This window comes from Scophthalmus maximus, chromosome 7 (genome assembly GCF_022379125.1).
Source record: "Scophthalmus maximus strain ysfricsl-2021 chromosome 7, ASM2237912v1, whole genome shotgun sequence".
In the NCBI taxonomy this organism is placed as follows: domain Eukaryota; kingdom Metazoa; phylum Chordata; class Actinopteri; order Pleuronectiformes; family Scophthalmidae; genus Scophthalmus; species Scophthalmus maximus.
Window position 1 is genome coordinate 11,749,097 of NC_061521.1, and position 21,507 is coordinate 11,770,603.

General features: G+C 44.0%; 1 protein-coding gene across 2 annotated transcripts; it reads left to right on the forward strand.

Moving 5' to 3' along the window:
- Positions 1 to 343: 343 nt before the first annotated feature.
- LOC118315382 (1-phosphatidylinositol 4,5-bisphosphate phosphodiesterase zeta-1-like) lies at positions 344 to 21,475 on the forward strand. 2 transcript variants are annotated; one of them, XM_035642634.2, is made up of 13 exons: positions 344 to 579; positions 1,624 to 1,694; positions 8,390 to 8,585; positions 9,877 to 10,078; positions 11,893 to 12,037; positions 12,193 to 12,345; positions 13,933 to 14,157; positions 14,326 to 14,479; positions 15,284 to 15,400; positions 16,834 to 17,006; positions 19,038 to 19,164; positions 20,850 to 20,999; positions 21,266 to 21,475. In XM_035642634.2, exons 1-13 carry the CDS (start codon positions 552 to 554, stop codon positions 21,346 to 21,348), a joined length of 1,824 nt encoding a protein of 607 aa, XP_035498527.2. In that variant the 5' UTR covers positions 344 to 551; the 3' UTR covers positions 21,349 to 21,475. The 2 variants fall into 2 exon arrangements, with proteins under 2 accessions (XP_035498527.2, XP_047189287.1); XM_047333331.1 differs by lacking the exon at positions 1,624 to 1,694.
- The last annotated feature ends 32 nt before the right edge of the window (positions 21,476 to 21,507 follow it).

Consider the following 21,507-nt stretch of genomic DNA (forward strand, 5'->3'; position numbering starts at 1 on the left):
GGACGGATGGATGGACCGACCGCTGAATGATAATGATTTTTCGTGACAGTACCCTTTCCAAGGTCTTGTGGGATATCACACATAGACTGGAAGAAAGGGTTAACGTCATACAGGTAGGGATACAGTACTGCAGATAGAATAGCAACGTGATGGAAGCACAGTATAATTTATTTATTTATTGAAGTGACAATAAAGCAGCAGTAGGCGCATGCCTCCTTTAAAAACATGCAAATGTGTGCACTTCATAACCAAAGATCAAAGTGCTGATGAGAGGAAACCACAGATCAAAGAGCTGATGACAGGCAACTTTAAAGGCTTAGAAAAGTTATGGCATTGCACCATGGAAAAAATCAGTGAAGGAGCTTTTGTGCTCCATTAACATTTACCAATGTTTCACCTGTCCCTTGTCCCACGTCACATTTACATATGCATCGAGTCACAGTTCCTCAGACTGCCTGATCCTCACCACACGGAGAGTCGGATATATGCCATGAACAGCAGAATTAAGAGGGAAAGCCGCAGCACTCTTATGATGTAAATCACCAGTCACAATGAAGACATCATCATGCAGTTTTAGAGGTAAGACCTGTTTCGACTATCGCTTTCCTCATTTACATTCAATGTTTTAAAGATATAACAGAAAAATATTCACTGGCTGTCTGGCAGTCTTGTACAAAGATTGCTTTCTCAGAGTAAATAATGCAAATGGATGAAACATCCTTGGGTTGTTAAATATTGGATTTTATCTTTTTATAGAAATCATCAACATCTCTGCCATTCCTGTTGCATCACCCACTCATATGCATGCATTTTCACGCCTCTCTTTCATTCCCTTGAACTAACTCAGCAAGAGTCCACCTTCACACCATGACTTACAAGTTTGTTTTAAGATATCCAGTGTTTCCGCCCTGGAATATAGAAAATGAACAGTTTCCAGTTGTTGCTTAATGAGCACTGCTCCAATTAAATATTTATTTTAAACGACACAATGTTATTCTGCACGCCCCCACGCCTCCATTGGCCAATGTGTGTACAGTATCAACGTTTAAAAAGAAAAACATCTTCACAGAGCCTCAGGGAAAGTGACGGAAAGAGCAAAACCCTGGCAAAGAAACAGAGGAGGATTGGAAATATTGCAATGTGGCTGCCGTGCAATTACAGTAGTGTACACAAAATGAGTCCCTTGATTCCTAATTTGCAGATCATGACTGCTGTGAAATGCAGCTAATGGAGTCCTGATTTATTTAGTGAGCCGTGATGAATGAGTTCCTCTTAGCTCACGAGATGGAGTCGAGCAGACGACACTGCATCCAGGCTGAGTAGAATTTCCTCTTTCAGCAGAAGTTGTTCGGTCTGCAAGCAGGCAAAAAATGAGACAGAGAGGGAGAGGCGCATTCAAAGAAATGCAAATGTAGATATGGCTAAAAAGAATGAATGAGCTAAATTCACTGTACCAAGTTTAATTTAGACATAAAGGTTCACATGGCAGTTTCAGCACTGTGTCACTCAATGTCTCCTGAGATGACAGCGATGACAAAATAGCGGGGGGAAGCCTCTTGTTTGGATTGAGTCAGGTGGAGTGCCATGCAAAGGGCACAGACTATCTGTCTTCTTTTTTTGCAGACATATGCCTGGGTAACAGAGTGAAAAATGTGAGACAACAAGATTCCCTGGATGATTGCCATGCCCTGCAGGTACGAGCACGCCACTTGAGGATTTAAGGGGGGGGGGGGGACAGGACGCGGCTTGGTAATAAGTGGAGGTACCCTCTGAAAATCTCTGCTTTGTAGTCAAGCTTTGTTCGAATATGATGTGAGGGATTAATGAGGATGTGAGGGAAGCACTTATGAACTCACAAAGCCTTATTTTATCTCCAAACGGTATTTTCATGCATTTCATTCAGCAGAGATGGACATGCAGCGTGTGATCTGGTGGAACGATGCTGGTGAAAAAAAGAATCATTTGCAAATAGGACTTGAGTTGAAACATCCTCGAGGCCGTTGTGTTCATTTACAATAGAAAGCCCGTCATCGGCTCAAATCCAGAGCACGAGAGCTGAATATTTAACTGTCCCAGTCAAACTCAATTTTTCTGCCAGACGTTTACTACATGAGAGGGGCTGGTGGGCAACACAGTGACTGGACTCCCACCCATTACCGCCTCGGCGTAATAGGTGTTTGGACTGTTTGCCATAAATCATGTCCCTGCCGGATGTTGCCAAGCAACTGATTAATTAGCACGGCCCCTCTGAGTGTGCACCGGTGGAGCCGGGAGGGGAGCGCTCATGTCAGTCCCAGTGGTCCGGGTCCACCGGCCCCTGCACTCCTGGTTTAACAGAAACAGAATAATCGATGGAATATCAGAGGGGAACGTTGAGGCACCACACAACTTAAAGTGTTTTAACACACTATGTGAACAGTTTCTTTTGGTTGGGGTTGATACCTCAGTTGATGATGTCCCAATTTAAAACGTCTACTCTCATGTGCGCACACCCAAATTTTGTCATGTCATAGGTGGAATATATCTACTTTTACAATTAAAGTAATTGTGATCTCTTCACAGTTAACAACAACTTAAGAGGGGGGGGGGGGGGGGGGGGGGGGGGGGGGGGGGGGGCGAATCTTGCAGTTACATGCTTTTCTTTAGTTACCAGTTACTCTGTCTGTGGGTGGGAGAGCAGGCGGTTTGAACAGGATTGTTCTGCAACAGTCACACAGTCACAGGACACTAAGGTTCATGCAAACAGACTGAAACATATTGTCGGTAAGTAATCTGATTCTGTGTGAGGGGGAGAAGAACTTGACAGAAGGGGGAGAAGAACTTGACAGAAGGGGGAGAAGAACTTGACAGAAGTTAACTGTGCATGACGCCCACATTAAATGGATATAAATATGATTAAGCCAGACAATAGGATACTTGAGAGGGGTTGCAGACACAAAGGTGAACCCCAGTTGTTCTCGCTGTAGCTGCGTTTCAGATATTGAAGCAGATACGTACAGCCAACACAGCAGACATTGATACACAAAGTCACCGTTAACTTGATTTTCCTTTCACTGGCGTGCACTGTGTAATACATATGGATGATCTCCCTTTTATACCGCTGATCTCTTGCCCTGTCCTACTCCATCAATGTACTTAAAATATGAATGCTTCTTATATCAGAATGAACATTTCTCAAATGGTGTCTAACAGTTCACTTCCAGGCAACACATAGTCTTGTTTCCTCCTATTGTGGACTTTCTGACAGACTGTCAGAGCCAAACAGAGACGAGTCTGTGTCAACACATTTATATTCTGAAGACTCCAATGATGGCAAACCAAGCTTAACAAGACGATGGGCAGAGCATCTGTTAACAGAAATTAAATTATAGCCGAATCCTATATTGCGATAAATAATTCAAATGGCTTGGGAAAAAGCCTTAATAAAAATAGTGGGAGTGAGAGTAATGCAAAGAGATTGAAATTCCATTTTGATAATGATTTACATTTTTAAAAAATGCTGACATAATTTCAGTGAAGATTTTTTTGCATATGAAATCTGTATGTAGGCTTATACCTTTGATATGATGCCCTGGGTGATTTGTGGGGCCCGGGTCTTGATTATCTGCTCCTTCTGGGCCTTAAATGAGCTCCTGTCAAGGGACTTTAGAAGCAGTGCACAGAGCTTCAGGCTGGTGTTATGATGCTCAGTTGCATCATCTGCAGTAGCTGTAAGCAATCTTTTCTTTTCTTTTTTTTTTTTTATGTCACACTGCATATGTACTACTCGTGTGCACACTTTTCAACTAAAGCGACAAAATTCCCACAAAACGAAAGCAAGCTTGGCACCGCACGCTGTCTTGGTCAGCGTCGAAACTGATGGACTGTCAATGGCACAAATCGTGGTTACGGACACCAAAGTGTGCAGTGTGCTGCTAGACTGCGAGATCCAGCCCCCTGCCGTGCCTCGCTCATTTTGGATACTTGGGGACTCACCAAATAAAACCAAACTGCTTTGGGAAGGACCAACACTGTGCCTCAAGAAATGACCAGTTCATTAAGCCTTGCCTTTCACAACATGCCTGAATGAAAACGGGATCTATATGACACCGAAACCCCCATCAACGGCCCCTAGAGGCTGTGCAGGACTTTATATTTATCAAGACTTCCTGTTTGGAGCTTTTTTATCCTCACTGATGAGGCTTGTGAGCTGAATCAGACTTCCTTTTTCATAGCATTAGGATCTGATATGTATGTGAGCTTTGGCAGTTTGATGCCTCTATGACTGGTTTTGGAAAACCCTCTATCGCTTTACAATATGGTGCCAGCACATACAGTACAGCACACAGCCACACGTGTAGACAGATGCGTTCAGATCTGTTCCTATAGGGACAATCTGTCTAATAAAGGGTGGAAGCCACATTGTGATGCTATCTCTATTTAGGTTAATATGGATGCATGACTTAGTTGGAAGGATAAAGAGGCGATGTGAACCTTGCCAGAAAGCTAAATGGTCGATTTCTCCTGGTCATGCGGGACACACTTCCTCACATCACACTTGGCAGTCAGTGAGGCTAAAAGACACCAATTAATATCCCATGGCTATTGTGGGTAAGGACGGCGCAGAGAACGAACGAGCGAAGCACACTGAGGCTGAAAGAGGACATGTAATTTGGGGACCATTGCACATTGGCTGCACACTAAGATAATTAAAACAACAGTGAGCAAAAGTTTGAAAATTGTGATATAATTTGTATCAGCAGTAATTAAATTAGCATTCCTCATAGAGCTTTCTAATTATACCTATACGCGTCTGCAGTAGTCATGCAAAGTGTTGGCCAGTTCATTATATTCATAAATAGAAATTGCATAATGGGGGATGGGGGTGGATCAGGTAGTTAGCTCTGTCAGCTTTTAAACATTGCCCCATGTCTCCTGTCAAAAGAAAAAAACAGTGAACAGGCAAAAAGAGAAGTAGCGTTATTTAAGATCTGCAGTAATAATAGCCTGCAACCGGAATCCACACAATTCACGATTTCTCTTTCTTTTGTCGAAACGATCTTAAGTAATATTTGACATTGGTGGCGTGAGCTGCATATGGAGGACCTGTCACAACATGTAGACTCTTGCATACTGTATGCCGGTTATCATCAGTGTCACATTCCTTAGGATGGATCCTTATCTGTATTATTGTCTCCGTCCTGAGCCGAGTAACAAATGAACATCTTTGCCTGCTGCTTGACTCACTGATTTCCCTTGGCAGGGTTCTCTCCTAATAACCAACTGCCCGCCTCTCTTAACACACTCGCACTGTCAGAGAATGATGACTCTGATGCGTCAACAACATTCATGCTGCTGGATGGTGATTTTCTCTCACAGATGGCCAGTTGCTCGGGGCTACAGCAATATCTCCAGAATGGAATAGCAAGAATACTAAGCAGCAACGGATTTTGATTCATATTCTAAAAAACAGCAGATTCCCCAGTCTTCTATTCTCTTCGCAGAATTTTTAAATTTTTGTTAAATTAAAGATATACTTTTTAAAGATAAATTAAAGAAGCTCCTTCTTTTAAAGCTAGAAGTAAATCTTTTTGGTGACAAAGAACTTTAAGGAAGAGTGGAGAAGACAGATCGAGAACTTAAAGCTATTCATTCATAATAATGAGACCATCATTATTATCTTCCTCAACCAGCTGGCAATAAACTCTGCCAGCATGCTGTGAGTGTGTGTGTGTGTGTGTATGTGTGTGTGTGTGTGTGTGTGTGTGTGTGTGGTTGAGATAAAGATTGTGTGGGTTATCTCCATTTAATCTATTTAATAATACAATTGATTTACTATTGTAACCTGTCACTATGCTACGGGTGATACACAGCCAGCCAGTCTGCAGTCCTGACCTCTTACATTAACATTCATATGCTACTAGTTTTCAGGACCAAATACATTTATTAGGAAACATCATTTAGACTGGATAACATTATGATAACAAATCCAGAGAAATAATAACAAAACAGTGTTGTATCTGGAAAGTGTGCATTGGAAATGGCAATCAACATTTAAAATACTAATATTAATATACTTCCCCTTTTTAATGGTAAAAGTTTTTGTTCTAGGTTGAGATCATTCATTGCACTTGTAAAGGTAAGGGAAAGTCAACGGATTACAATCATTGGCTCATCTTCACCAAGTGTTTTTGTAGTTTAGATACATGATGTGTTGGGTCTCGGTTTCAAAGTCCTTTGCTTCATTTGTCTAACCACCCACCCTGACCACCTCCTTCTTACAATTCCTTGGTACAAAACCTGTTTCGGTGGGTTCACTGCTCTCCAGTTTTCCAGTTAGCCCCTGACATCAGGCATCCCCACTGGCACTCTGCTCCCTGACTCAAATCTCCAATGGACCAATAAATACCAACTGAGCCGGTGAAAATCCAGCTGGGGAAAGCACTGTCAAAAGGAACCATGGTCTGTCACAGTTCGAGCCACATTTAAAAAAAGGTGCACATGTCTCAGCTGTGCTCATCTCAAGCATCTGAGGAGTAGCTGTTTTGACTCTGCCTTGCCACAGGAGGAAACTTGACCTCTGGGTTAAGACAAAACCATGATATCCGATCATCATACTGTGATACGAAAAGTGATCTGATATTCTCACATTTAGCGGCACACACTGTACAATAATGTGCCAGCGTATCTGAGCTCCTCACGTGGAATGTTGAGCTCCCGCTAACACACGTGCGTGCTGCCGATCTCTTATTCACCATCAACCCTCCCAACATGCACAGAATCACAGAAGCAAAAAGTTACGGCTACATACAAAAGCACCCTCTGCTCCCAAATGAATCCACCAACCGACCGTGGAGAGTGAGGTGCAGTGATGCAGAGACAGGGGCCATATACAGGGCTTCATGTTCACTGCCTGGGAATTATCACATCAAACTTGTACGCCCAATGGCTCTGACAGGCCCAAGGCCAAACCATTACAGCCTGGTAGACAGAAACGACTCTGCTGGACTATGACTAGGCAATAACTATTGTTGTGCACCAGTGATTCACGCCACATCAATAACATTCAGATTTACACAGATACCCAGAGAGGAAGTTCTTGTCAAGCTGGCTAAAACAACCATCACTGAATCTGTGGATTATTTTTCTTTTTCATTTCTTTTCTCTTTTTTTTGGATACAAATTTTAGGCATATTAACAAAGTCATGAGGATTCATCCTCTGGGAACAATGAATGTGTGTGTACAATAGTACACAGCAATCTATGCAATACTTGTCAATACATTGCAGTCTGGACAAACGTAGTGAATTGGTCAACCTTGTAATCACAAGACCCCAAATGATGTGGTGTTGAGAAAAACAAAAACTGTCTCGCAAATCATTCAAAAAGTAATGAAAGTGTATTTGTGTTCACCACACACAGCTTGATCTTTATTTACTTTTATGCAACGCCAAGAATCAGAATGTTTTGTCACTATGGCAACAACTCTTTTTACTTCAGAGCCCGGCTGAAGTCAGATTATAACATTCTGATTTCCTGTTTACATGATATTTACATTGTGTTTCAAGGTTAACACAACAGTCGAGCCCTAATGGAATTGTAGGTTATTCCCTTCTCAGTAAAATCAGTTAACTGGCTGGGGAATATTAGTGTACTTAGTGTGAGAGACGTTTATCCACATCTTATGTATGATCTATGACGTTTATCAGTAAAATGATCAGCTATTAGTCTTCTTGGTTCAGTTACAGTTACTGCAACTGCGTTAAAGGTTGATGAAGATCATAGCAGGGCTGGTGGCTTTGTTTTGCTCACACTGAGGTGACAGATGCAGCAGAAGACCGGCTCACTGCAGGGGACCCAGACAGCACTGGTTTCGGCATATATCTGAACTATGAAGGGCTGCAGAACAGTGAGATGAAAGGTGTGGAGCGAGAGAGACACATACGAAGCCAGAGAACGTCACTGACACTTTTGCCTCACTGACTGGGTGGAATGACAAAAAGTGGAGAGGGACTAAAATGAGAAAGTCACACACAGGAGAGATACGGGGGGAGAGAACTTGGTGCCGAGTGAGATCCCTGACTTCTCTTTTATTCTCTAAAAAAAGAGAGCTCAGGGAAATGCTGAGATACTTCTCAGGGTTGACATTTCTATTCCATTTATCCTGTATATTTTTAGAGTTTAAGTGATGCGTCTCATACCTAAAAGATGACAATGCGCATAGTAATGTGAAGTATTGTGCTTCTACTACCATGTCGAATGTAAGTTTAAATGAATAACAAGTAGCCACGTACCTTTCTCTGAAGTGTAAGTTGGTTACCTGCAAAAGCTGCAGTTTCACAGAGAAACTAAAGAATAACTTTCCAGGACCAGTGACAATGGATTAAGAGGCTATAATGACTGTGTGCAGGGCAAGATGAAGAAAAGCAAGGCGCCCTCCTCCAGGAGAGCCGAGATCCAGCATCTGTACCAGTGCTATGCTGCAGACCAAACCACTTTGCCTGCCGGTGCCCTCCTCAGGTTCCTGCACAAGGAGCAGATGGAGCATGCAGCAAATGAAGAGGCGGCAGGGAATCTGATTGACAGATATGAAATTGAAGAGACAGGTGAGTGAAAGGGGAACTGTGTGCCATGTCAGACTGCTTGCTGCTCATTATGTTGAGGAAAGAATAAAAAATGCTCTACTCTTTAAGGGCCGAGCCTTTTGGCACGAAAATCACACTAATTTAGTTATAACAGAAGTTCGGATCTGAGCTCCAGTCGTGTCTGGCTGACAAAGTGATTTGCAGTGAGCCCAGAGGCAGGAGGTTGAAGTGACAGAAGGAAAATGGAAGAATCCGGCACGTCAGTGGACTAGTAGAGCAGATGTTGTCTGTGGGATAATTTATAACACTGCAAACAGAAGAACTGGGGAAAACAACAACACAAGGCTCACAACTAGTCGATGCTGCAGCATAAACCCAGTAACTCACTGTTTTTCCCTTCACAATGTAGTCTCTGATTAGGAGAAGGTGTCGAGGAGCAGTGTTTTTTGCCAATATATCACCTCTACCGAATTTTAAAATCCAATAATCTAAACTGGTGAATTGGAAACAGGTCCACAAGGTTCACTCTCTAGGTTCAGTCTACCGCTGGCATAGACAACACAACAGACCTTTTCACATTTCACATCAGAAAAAGCCCTGATGAAAATGTATTGATGGCTGAATTCCATCAAGTATCCCAGTAACTCAGCATGGACAATATGAGGACGCGGGAACTTGCTAACCTCAATGCATTGATATTGATTTAATGCCATCGATTAAACATGTGTTTTTCCTCCTATGACCTATGGGAAAAAAGGTCTATTTCCATCTCAATAATTGGATGTTTCTTACAGTAATGGTCTGAAGTGATGTTGCTGAAGTTTTGGACTGGATGTGTTTTACCCAGCCCAGACAAGTGTTACTCTTACTCTTGTGTTTTCAAATGTCAATTCTTTTTGACTTTGCTTTAAGCTAACTGAAGCTTGCTTCTTTCTTTACAGCTGAAATCGTCATAATAAAATGTATAGTTTCAACTCTGACTGTCCACATGGAAACTAAGTGACCTTGCAAGTTTCATGCAGGGAACATTTTGGTTTTTCTGTTGGGACAGTCCTTCACTTTGTTCCAGACTGAAATATCTCAACAAATAGTGGGTGGATATGAAATATAGTACACTTGTGGTAGCGTTTGTGGTTTTCTTTTTGTACTATCAGCAGTTTCAATATGTACTACACCCTTTTTTGTGTCTTAAAGCAAACTAACCTGCTAGATGGAGACCATTAACACTCTCTGCTAAACAGCATGGGCCTCCTCTTGCCTACTTCTGCTATCGAGACTTTCTCTCTGCTCTCTGCTCTTCGTCCTCCTCCAGCCATTGAAAGCAGGTCCATGACCTTCGAGGGATTCCTCAGGTACATGGAGTCCAAAGACTGCTGTGTGTTCGACCAGACCCACACGTCAGTGTACCAAGACATGGATGAGCCCCTCTCCAGCTACTTCATCTCCTCATCACACAACACCTACCTGACTGGAGACCAGCTTGTAGGAAAAAGCCACCTGGATGCCTATGTTTGGTATAAGAAAAAAAGTACAATATGTACAGTACTTCTTTTTCTTCTTCTTCTTCTTCATGTTGCAGAACTGAAGATAACCACCCCCACTGCTAGAGAAAAATACCCCCCATGACTCGTCAGAAATTAACTTTTTACATCTGTAATCTGTGCAATATACAGACATAGGTTCAAATGTCTAGCCAGCATCTGCTGAATTTCATGAAAGTCAAAACAGATGATAAGACGAATGTTAAAACGATTTAGTTCCGATACGGATCTTAACATACCCCCTCGACACTACACACTCCTCCGCTTAAGGTCTCTCCCCCCAAACCTGCGCGTGTGCTATCTGGATCATCCATTTTCCTCTTGTTTCATTGACACACTCTGAGGCGGACAGTGAAATTGCTGTGGTCCCTTTACGGCACAATGGAGGTGATTACAAAAGGGGCTGATGGCAGCAGAAGTGCTGTATTTATGCTCCCTGTGAAAGTGCTGAGCGCCCGGCCCTGCCGGCAGCGCGGACGGCTCCAGCTCAGCACCCTGGGCGCCCTGGTTTACTTAGATGATGAGAGGGTCATCTCGAGGGAACAACAAAGTGCCAGGGCCAGGAGATGGCTTTTTGAAAATTCCTCTAGTCCACAAGTGGGAGAGCGAAGATAGTCAAATAACCAGATCTATTTGTTTTGTACAGAACGGACTCCTACCACCACCTCTAAAGGTGTGTTGAAGCAGAAAGTGATTTTTTTTTTTGGTCTGGTGGTATTCATGCTAATTGGGCACAGTTTTTGCAGTGATTATGCTCATACAGTATGTGTTCGTGTGTACCAACTATACGTGCATTAGCTGTAGGTGGTAAGCATATTGCGACGATATGGAGTGACTGCAGTATTTGAGAAAAAAAATAAAGCTGATGTGGGCTGGCATAGAGATCCTGAACTAACGCAATGCTTGATTTGTTTCATGGCTGTAGTTCCATACTGTACACAGAGACATGAGAGTGGTATCAATTTTCTTGTGTAACGGCAAATAAAATGTTGTCCTAAATGTTGACCGTAAAACAAATTCAAAGAATATGAAAATAGATCAAAGTGAGCTGATGTAATGTACATTCTCTGAAATGCATGGGGCAATTTCAAAATGATGCTTTAACAATAACAGTCGCAGAGCAGTTATGATGCACAATTATAATGAAACAATCATAGAGACATTTTTGTGACTAAAGATTATAGTATTTCACAACATGCCTCTGTGTCGTAATTTAAATTTCAAACGGAAATAAACTGGTAGAAAAGGATGAATTAGCAGAAAGCACAAGTTAAAATGTCTCTGTGATATAACTTTGCATCAGCGCTGCAAGAAAATATATCATTGCATAGTGATTTATTTTCCCCACCTCCACTGTATGAAAGCAAAATCACATTTGTCCACCACAAAACATAAAGCAATATCTTGTAACGCCAAGACACATTCTGTACTATAGCCTACTGCCTACGTAAAGACATGGTAATGTGACATTAACCTTTTCTGGTGTTGGATACACTCAGATGGAAAAAGGCTGTTGTGTTAAATTATGAGCGATTATCCTATTATTTCAGTGTTTATTATAGATTATTCACATTGATATGATGTGGCACATGCACGGATGTTGTTTTGATGCTGTGACTTGTGAGAAAGCTTGAACGATCTTCTCTGTTCGTAAATGGAAATTGCTCAGTTCCCTTTTCATTTCTCACACTGTACATTATAGGTACTTTTCATAGCCTTGCCACAGCTAAGTGTGTGTGTGTGTGTGTGTGTGTGTGTGTGTGTGTCTGTGTGTGTGTGTATGTCAGTGCTCTGAGGAAAGGCTGTCGCTGTCTGGAGATTGACTGCTGGGATGGGCCAGACATGGAGCCCGTAGTCTACCATGGCTACACCCTGACCACAAAGATACTCTTCAAGGACGTCATCAAAACTGTGGAGCAACATGCCTTTGAGGTAACATCACGTAGAATGTTACATGACATGTAAGTGGTGCCCCGGGCATCTAACTCAGTGTCCACACCACTGAGCTGCATGTGCTCCAATCAGTCTTATCTCTGAGACTACTGCTCTGCGTGCAAATCGTCAGGGTGTTGACTATTTCTTGACAGGTGTCTGCCTTCCCGGTGATCCTGTCGTTGGAGAACCACTGCTCCCAGGAGCAGCAGGAGGTCATGGCCCAGTACCTCATCTCCATCCTGGGGGAGAAGCTGCTGAGCGAGCCCGTGGATCCTCCAACCACTGGAGACCTCCCAAGCCCAAATGTAAGACCCAGAGGAAGAGAGCGCTCGGCTCTCTGAATGGTAAATAGGAAGCTAAATCTGTGCTGCCGGTGCAGGCAGAGGGATGATAGTGTTTGTATGTATGATCATCTGCATCATCTGTCATAGCGCAGGGAAACAAGGAGAGAAATGGGACCTTTTCATCGCCACAGAGGGCCTCATTAGTCTCTTTCTGAGGCTTCCTTTGCCTCTCTCCTCCACTGGGACACACAGGGGTGGACGTCTGCAGGCCTCTCTAATCTCTCAGTGATTCACAAAATCTTGCGTGATGCTGCCGATCCCGAGAATTGTCCGTCGCGTTAAACGCGCCGAGGCACTTGAGCTGATTGTTCATTTCGATTACCCCGTTTGGGATTCTCCACTGAAACCATCTGCCTCAGCCCATGACGGCGGTGGCTGGTCTGACACAGTCACTCCAGTCTATTGAATATGACGAGGAGGATGAAAGGGGTTTTCTCTCTGTGTGTGTCGCGCCAGAGTTTCTTTGCTGCCTCTGACTTCTACTACTTTGGAATTTACTATTTTATCCCGAGTCTGCATATACAATTTCCCCCCCATATCTTTATCTTTCTGTTTCAGGAGGGGTCGGCTCCTCCAGGAGCCGCAGTGCTAATGGTTTAATCTTTAATGTTATCTCCAAGAACTTGAACTCTCAGTCACTGTTCATGTGTCTCCACACCCATGTTACCATCCAATGGCCCTAGTGAAAGCGATACGCGATGCCTGATATGTTCATTACTTTATTCTCCACTCTGATCGTTTAGAGCAGACGTAGTAAATCTGTTGTCAACGGCACAGGAAGGATACAAATCCCAATTGTCATGTCTCTTCATCCATCGTCCAATGTTCTAGTTGGATTAAAAATAAGCCATAGCTCATCGATAAGTAATTACTCTATTTTATTTTTATTGTCAACATGAGGCAAAATTCTCTTCAACAACCTCATACGATATCCTACGTGACATCAAGATGGGCAAAGCCTCCGTCTTAGCTCTCCAGACTGCGTCATTTTGTGTAACAGTGATGAAAAAGGAATTGGTGCAGTTGCCAAAGGAAGCTCTGAAGCTTGTAATTTCCATACTGTATGGACTCTTACAGGTCGTTAATGTTGGCAGAGCTGTAATTATTTCACATATTTTGCCTGTGCACACAGTATGTGTGACTTCCTGTGGTGTGGATCACCATAGAGCTGCTTGCACATTCGAGACCTTGATGTTTTTTTTTACTTCCAGCATATTGCTCCTCATCTGCATGGAGAGACCTATATATCACTAACAGAATTGGAGCCAGGGTGATGAAATGTAGCAGCAGATGTGAGATTCAGTGATGTGGTTCGACCGCTGCTTTCCCCTTCCTTATAATGGGATGTCTGGCTGTGCAATGTGAATGTGTCTGAAAGAAAAGGACCTGGTTACAAATCAAGTTTGAGGATTCGGGACATTCGAGTTCACTTAACTGATAAATCCACGCGATGGTTTTATGAGATCGGTGCGAATGTGTGTGCTCATGGTCGAGATAACTCCTACTTTATTTATTCACGTGTGAAATGTCTATTTGTGGGCATGCCAGGACCTGCAGTATAAGATCCTCGTCAAGAATAAAAAGCTAAAGCCTCAGATTAAAGCAGAAGAAGCATCAGGGACAGAGGCAGAGGAGAGTGTAGCTGAAGGCGACGACGACGATGATGATGATGATGATGATGATGACGATGACGATGAGGAGGACGAGGAGGACGAGGATCTTCCAACCACAGCAAAGTTCTGGTCTTCGAGAAAGGCAGGGCCAAAGAAGAAAGTAAGTCAGGGCAAGAACAGTTTGAGACGCGCATAGACATTTTTTATGACAAAAAAGAGAAAAAGATAAGCCTTTGGTCTTGTACTCTTAGGATTTTTAACATCTGTTACAGTTTGGTGAATTCTGTCCCTGGTCTGTCTTCCCCTCTACCCTAAATGAAACGAGTAGGAGAAGGTGGTGGTAGCCAAAGCTTTATCTGACTTGGTCGTGTACACGCGGTCTGTCAAGTTCATCAGCTTCAGACACTCTAAGGACAATCAGAACTACAATGAGAACACGTCTATGGCAGAGAACAAAGCACGCAGGCTGGCCAAAGCCTCAGGTAAAATGTCGTTCATTGATTTGACGAGTCCAGCAGATTCACATGATTCCTAATCACACTGAGCACAAAAGGGAAAATCCCTGTAGATAAGAAAATGCAATTATACCCAAGGCCTCTGTAACAAGCATGTTGAACGTGACATATACAACATAGTGGGGAGCATTTGAGGGAATAAAGCACAACAGCACAAGGCCAGAAAATGTGCCTCGTATTCCCACAGTTGGGGAAGTAAAATGAGCCCTCGGAGCTTTTTCAATCAACTGATAATCACTTAAACTGTCAGCATGCTGCAGTGCGGCAGTGTATTGGAGAGACGGAGTGATGTGGAGAAATTAAATCAGTTTCTGGCGAGGACGAGTGACAGTTTTTCAGACACAAAGAAACGTTATGAGCTTCCGTGAACCTGGTGGTCTCTCGTCATCGCGAACCCCTGAGGGGGAGTGACACCACTATGGCACCATCACGCTCAGGCAGTGGCTGCGAGCAAGTTGGGTATTTTTTGTGTGTGTGTGTAATCAGAATGAAGGTGGTTATTCAGGGATAGCAAAAACCTGATCCATTTGACACTATACTGAAGTGATACCATTTGTTTATCTCATTTATAGGATCTGGAATAAGAGACCCCTCATCAATAAAGTTAAAGAAATTGTCAACTTGGAAAATCACGTTAACTACACGATTGCTTTCACGGGCTCACAAAGTCACTGCCGCCAAGTGAGATAGTGTAACTAAAATGTGCAGAAGCATAGGAGTGGCACCTGTGAAGACATCTGACCTTTGAACCTTGCGTGTTGACTCGCTCAGGTGCAGACTTTGTTCGGCATAACAAGGAGTTCCTCAGCAGGATTTACCCAGCAGGCTCGCGGACGTCTTCATCCAACTACAACCCTCTGGAGTTTTGGAACGTCGGCTCGCAGCTCGGTGAGTCGGAGACATCAAGCACACTGCGTGCCTCTGTCTGTGTACAAATACCATACACAAAGGATCATGCACATGACCACATGCATTTAAATATGCACACGCATTTCACTGCGTCCTCCCAGACTCAGAGGATTATTGTAAATGCATTCAGTTTATACATACTACAGTGTGTGAATACACCCTGGTAAATAAAATGGATAAAAGATTATTTTGTGTTTAATCAATTTAATATCTACGATGGTAATAAAAAGCACCGTTGAAAAAAGTTTTTGAATATATGATAAATAATAAATATGTTACCTTAAAAGGGAGGCAATTAAATTCCCCTGAAGGTTCTAGCACTTTCTTGCCAGCCATGTTTTCGGTTTTGGTTGAAATCAGAACCCTGAAAGCATAGATACAAAAAATACCAAAAAACAAAACATGAGAAGGATTTTATTTATTCATATATTTTTGCTTGTGTCATCAGTTTGAAAAGAAATCAAAAAGTTCTCCACCATCCATGACACGGTTTTATAAGGGAGCGATACGCAGCCTGGAAACTTACCTTGTCAAACTCCACAGGGAACAACTCGGCCAAGTGTCCTGTCGATTATCGGTGAGAAGAACATTTCATTCCAGTCCACAGCCCGACCACCTCATCTGTTTTTTCGTTGGAACACGTCCCCTCCCCCCGGCCCTTATCACACCTTTTCTAAATCGATTTGCAGCCTCCTAAATGTACCCCCCCGCCCCCCACCACACTTTTTCTTTTCTTCAAACTTCTTCTGTATCTTGGTGCGACTTTATTTTGCGTCCAGCCTGAGCACTGAGCCCAACTCCACGTCACAAACCTGTATTGCTCTGCCTGTCGTTACACATCCTCTTCCTCCATCGCCATCGCTCAGTCACTCAGCCACTGATGCTGACGTGGAGACCCGCCGCTGATCGATGAGCACACTGCCTGCGTGCAGATGGTGATCCTCTCTCTTGTTGCCCGCACTCTGTTCTGGATCAGTTACAGCCACATGAATGTGAAACACATGGAAGGCATAGGACAGGATGCACTGCAATGTGTCACTGAGGACAAAATGAAATTATTGCGTTGCATTATTCATACGTTTTTCCAGGCTCAACATAATTCATATCTATGGACGCCGCACACATGCCAACGCAGAGAGAGTTTTGCACTGCAGAAAAAAATCCCACTGCACATACAGTAAGCGCAGTCGGTGACTTTGAACGCCTCCCTGATGCAATAGACGCCATTGTTGTGTAAACATTTCAAGTCATTGTATAATGTAGCTCCCTGCCGGATGAGCTTGAGAAATAGGGAGAGTATGCAGAGCGATCATCTCATGCCGCACATTTTTATTTAAACAAGCCTCAGGCACTCTGCTCCTGGGGCTGCTTGTTGTCACCGTTCCAACGCTGTCCCCGTGTGTGTTTTGCAGTGGCTCTCAATTTCCAGTCTCTGGGCTTACCCATGGACCTTAATGATGGCCGTTTCCAGGACAACGGAGGCTGCGGGTACATCCTGAAGCCAGCGGTGCTCATGTCCAGTCGGCGGAGCTTTGATCCGGGCTGCAGCCGGCGCGGGCTCCAAACCACACACCTGCTGCTCAAGGTACAGCTATGGAGCAATGAATGATGAATAATCCCCCCAGGGTGGATTTATGGATTAAGGTGCAATGTTAGAGGACTCTGAGCACTTTATGTGCATATACTGTAGATAGATGTGTGTGTGTGTGTGTGTGTGTGTGTGTGTGTGTGTGTGCGTGTGTGCGCGCGTGTCTATGCCTCACAATCTAGGCCATTGTGAAGCTCATTTTACTCTTTGCCTCCAGACAACTGCTTTCCTGCCGGATGCCGTGAACCAACAATGATGTAAAACTCCCCGAGAGTGTCTGCGTCTAATTAGATTATCTCCATCAGAAAGTAAAGCGAAAGGAGGGAGACGGCTGATCTAATGCAATCGAATCCAGGTTCCAATTAAGAAGTCGTCCCTTTTCCATTATTTTAAGCAATCTCGGGGGACAGTAATAGCAGCACTTGTTATGCACAGTGTCTGAGACACATGACGAAGGGTGAATGAAGCGGCAGAGGACACAGCCACAAGTTGCCTCGAGTGTGTCTCAATGAGGAGTCACAGAGAGACACAACAATTCTCTCTTATGCGCAGAACATATTTGTGGGATTCCGGGGATGTCTGGGGCTTTGTGCAGCAAAGACATTATGTGGAACTGCCTGGGATCACATGCTTCCCGTGAAGACTCACCTCAGACGGAGGGAGACGAGGAAACGTCCCAGTTACTCTGCTGGAATCGGCCTTATGAACAGCTATGGATCATAGTGAAAATACTTCACACTTGGTTGATTCGACGGGATTACAAAAGCAATTTCTTTGTCTCTCTCCACTGACGGTGTGTGGCCGTGCAGATTGTTTCCGTGCTATTTGTTAGGGGTTTTGAGAAATCTGCCTACAATACAACAAAGGGGATTATACATTAGCATTACAATTAGAAAATTAAACGTCCTGCAGACACACTCACTGAATAATTCCCATCAAAGCCTTTGACAGACTTGCTGGTACAAGAGCTAGATGTCATCAAAGTTAGAAGTGCATCCCTCTCCAACAACTTGAAGCAGCTCAGAGTTCCGCAGCACAAGTGTGTCATATTGTTTAGCTCTTTTTTGTAGAGTGAAGTGAGTGTAAAGATTAACAGGGACATTGTCATATTTTTATAATGTCAATTTGACAATGACAGTTCCACTCATCTGACCTGAACAAGCAAAGGCTGCAGCTATTTACATCACCACCATCACAGGTTAGTGAGAAAAAGGGCTTTTTTTTGACATTTTGGCAACTGACCATTAAACTGACTGCAGATCAGTCTGTTTGTTCTCATATGTTTCAGCTGGACCCAGTCAGGGGATATTTCCTCAGCTGACTAAGCTCAGGCACCAGAGTAGCTGTACTGTACGTCTGATGAAGGAGATAAACCTATGCTTCATGATGACGTGTCGACTCACACAAATAAAAGCTGTGCTTGTCTTTGAGATTCCCTGAGGGGGCAAAAATAACTTACACATTCAGATCATCACTTTATTTGGTGACTTCAGGGACAATCCGACAATCTTGCCTAAGCTCTTGACTTTGTGTCGTATCTTTCGGAGGGTCGGCATGTTTCATTTTCAAAGATTGCGCTTTTCATCTCTTTGGGAAAACAATATCTCCTCTCGACCTTTTCATTGGTTGGTCGGCGATTGTCAGCTTCGACGGCGACTCCAAACAGCCTCGTGTATATGCACTCAGGAGTTTGGACCGTTGCTGTCATGGAGGAGGGGTTTGCTTTGTAGCCTGACTTCTGGAGAGGAGAGGGACTGCAATTTTGGGCCGGGCACCGTAAAGCCCCATCGGTGCCGAGCGGGGCATGTCGTGATAAGTCCAAGCGGGTTTGTCTTTGATCAGGCCCGGGGAAGGGGAGGCTCAGCCTGAGAGGACTGCAGATAAGCCTGCCTCTCTCCAGACCCTGGTGTAATTACAGCCCTCTCCTCTGTTCTCCTCTCTACTCTCTGTTTTTCTTTGTCTTTTATATTTGACTGTTTATCCCAGGTTTACGTGTTATTCTTTCACTCCCCCTGCGTGACTCTGCAGGTGATCAGTGGGTCCAACCTTCCCCTCCCGAGGAGCGGCAAAGCTCTGGACCCCTTCGTCAGAGTGGAGATCCACGGGATCCCATCTGACTCCCGCAGGAAAAGCACACATACTGTCAAAAAAAATTGTAAGTACATGCTGGACTGCAAACATTGTACATGTACATGCTACGTACGTCTTGTTAGGGCATCTCATGATACAGCTTGACTGGTTCAGCTCCTTCCATGCGTCAGTACTGAAACAAGAACCTACAGCCATGCTCGCTGCTCTGCGGGCCTGTACTTAGACACAGTGGTACTTAGATTAAGTGGTACCATTGTGTACTGCTATTGTACAAACTGAAATTTGGAGTCGACGATGGCGCCCGGTGAAAAGCTGGCACAATTCATCCTGACGGACGCAGTAAAAGACACAAAATGTCATGCTGACCCATTCAAAAGTCGCTCAGAGGTTTCACTCAACGCCACAATCGTCGACCTCAGTGTGGCACTTCATCAAAGTCAGTGAGGCTCATCTGCCGAAAACCACGAAGATCTGATACAAAATCGCCTTCCACGGAGCCACGCAAACACAAATGACATCAGAGAACATGCCAAGCAGCAGCACACTGTAGCCCATTGTCACACTTCAGGTGGAAACATGGAAACCAAACCAGACTGGGTTCTTGGCGTCTTTTCTGCGAGGTTCTCCTTCTCCTCCGTTTATGACTCTTTCCTGAGAAGCCGCCGCCGGGCTTCTGAGGAGAAATGTGCTGAAGAGATTTCTCAAAATGCAGAAGTGCATGTCCTTTGAAGAGAAGTCTGTCAGAAACACAGTTTCGATCATCATACGTATGAAGATTTTTCTTCTGGAGAAATATCACAGTATATCACCAACGTTCATAATGACTATGGGCTAGTTCATTTGCTCATAGTGATAACTATGAAAATGACTCTTTGGGTCTCACATTTACAGCCTATAACTATCATCAGACTTTCAAGTGAATCCCTCAGCTGTCAAGGTTTTGGACAGACCTCTCATATTTGAGTTGCTGCTCAGCCCTGAACACGCACTATGTCTCCTTTCATTTGGAGCCTGCATTTTCTAAACTCGACTGAAAGACCGAAACATAACATTAAGAGATGCAGTGTTGTGATGCTGCTGCTGCTGCTGAGCGGAGACAAAGAGGGAGAGAGGATGGGAGAGATTAGTAAAAAGTCAGGGAGGGCGCAGAGCTCTGGAGTGCATGGGAATAAATCATTTCACACCATGAAACCGATGAGGTAGCCGGTGAATACAAATCAATGCGGATTCATAAAATGACTTGACTGATGTATCAGAGGAACTTGAGCAAATTGCTCGGAATCAAATATGGGTCGTGAATTGCAGCAGAGAGACGACTTCATTTATTCATCTTCTTAAATCTTGTCATGTATCGTCGGCATGACGGCGATCCAATTGTGGTAAACATGGTATTATGTTCAATGTTGCACTTAACAGCAGCCATGTTGGCAGTGTCACTATGAGCATGTGAGCATTTAGCTTGACGTACCGCGCACAGGCTGACATGGCCACTAACTTGGCTCTGGACTTTTGGTGTTGTTTATCAGTGAGCTGAATAATTGAAATTAAAACGAATTAGTTTTTTCCACAACAGGTCATCTTTAGTATCTTAATCTGGTTGCATGATGATTTTCTGTGGGGTTGTCATTTCAAGTGACCCCTTTCACATGCAAGCACTCTTGATCCATTATTAATATGAAATAGTAATTACAGACACTTAACCCGTCAAATTGACTATAATGAACTGGCTCATTCTGGCGACCATTGCAGCTCTGACTCCTCACTGGGACGCCGACATGAACTTCAGCATCGGTGTCCCCGAGTTGTGCCTCCTCCGCTTCTGTGTCCGAGACCAGACCGGCTTCCTCAGCAGCGAGTTCGTGGGCCAGTTCACTCTGCCCTTCACCAGCCTGAAGAAAGGTGAGTCACAGGGGTAGGGGGAGTGACAGAGGGGGGTTGGTGGGTGGGTGGGGGTTGGGAGGCAAAGCTAAATGACATCAGGTGACATTGAGTGACCATTATTGTATTTCCCATCATTCACACCGTGTCAGCATTACTGAAGGTTGCTCTCTGCTCTGTGCCGCAGTTGTTGATGAAAATGCTCGCGTGTATCTTTATGACTTTATGTATTTAATGACTATGTGCATACATTTATTTTCACGCCCCCCTTCCTTCTCCACCTCCAGGCTACCGCTGGGTGCCTCTCAAGTCCCGAGACGGATGCAGCCTGGATCCAGCCTCCCTCTTTGTCTTTGTCTGGTATTCCTAAAAACAGCTCTCCATATCAGACTCTCTCTGTCTCACACACACACACGCACGCACCGCGCACACACACACACACACACACACACACACACACACACACACACACACACACACACACACACACACACACACACACACACACACACACACACACACACACACA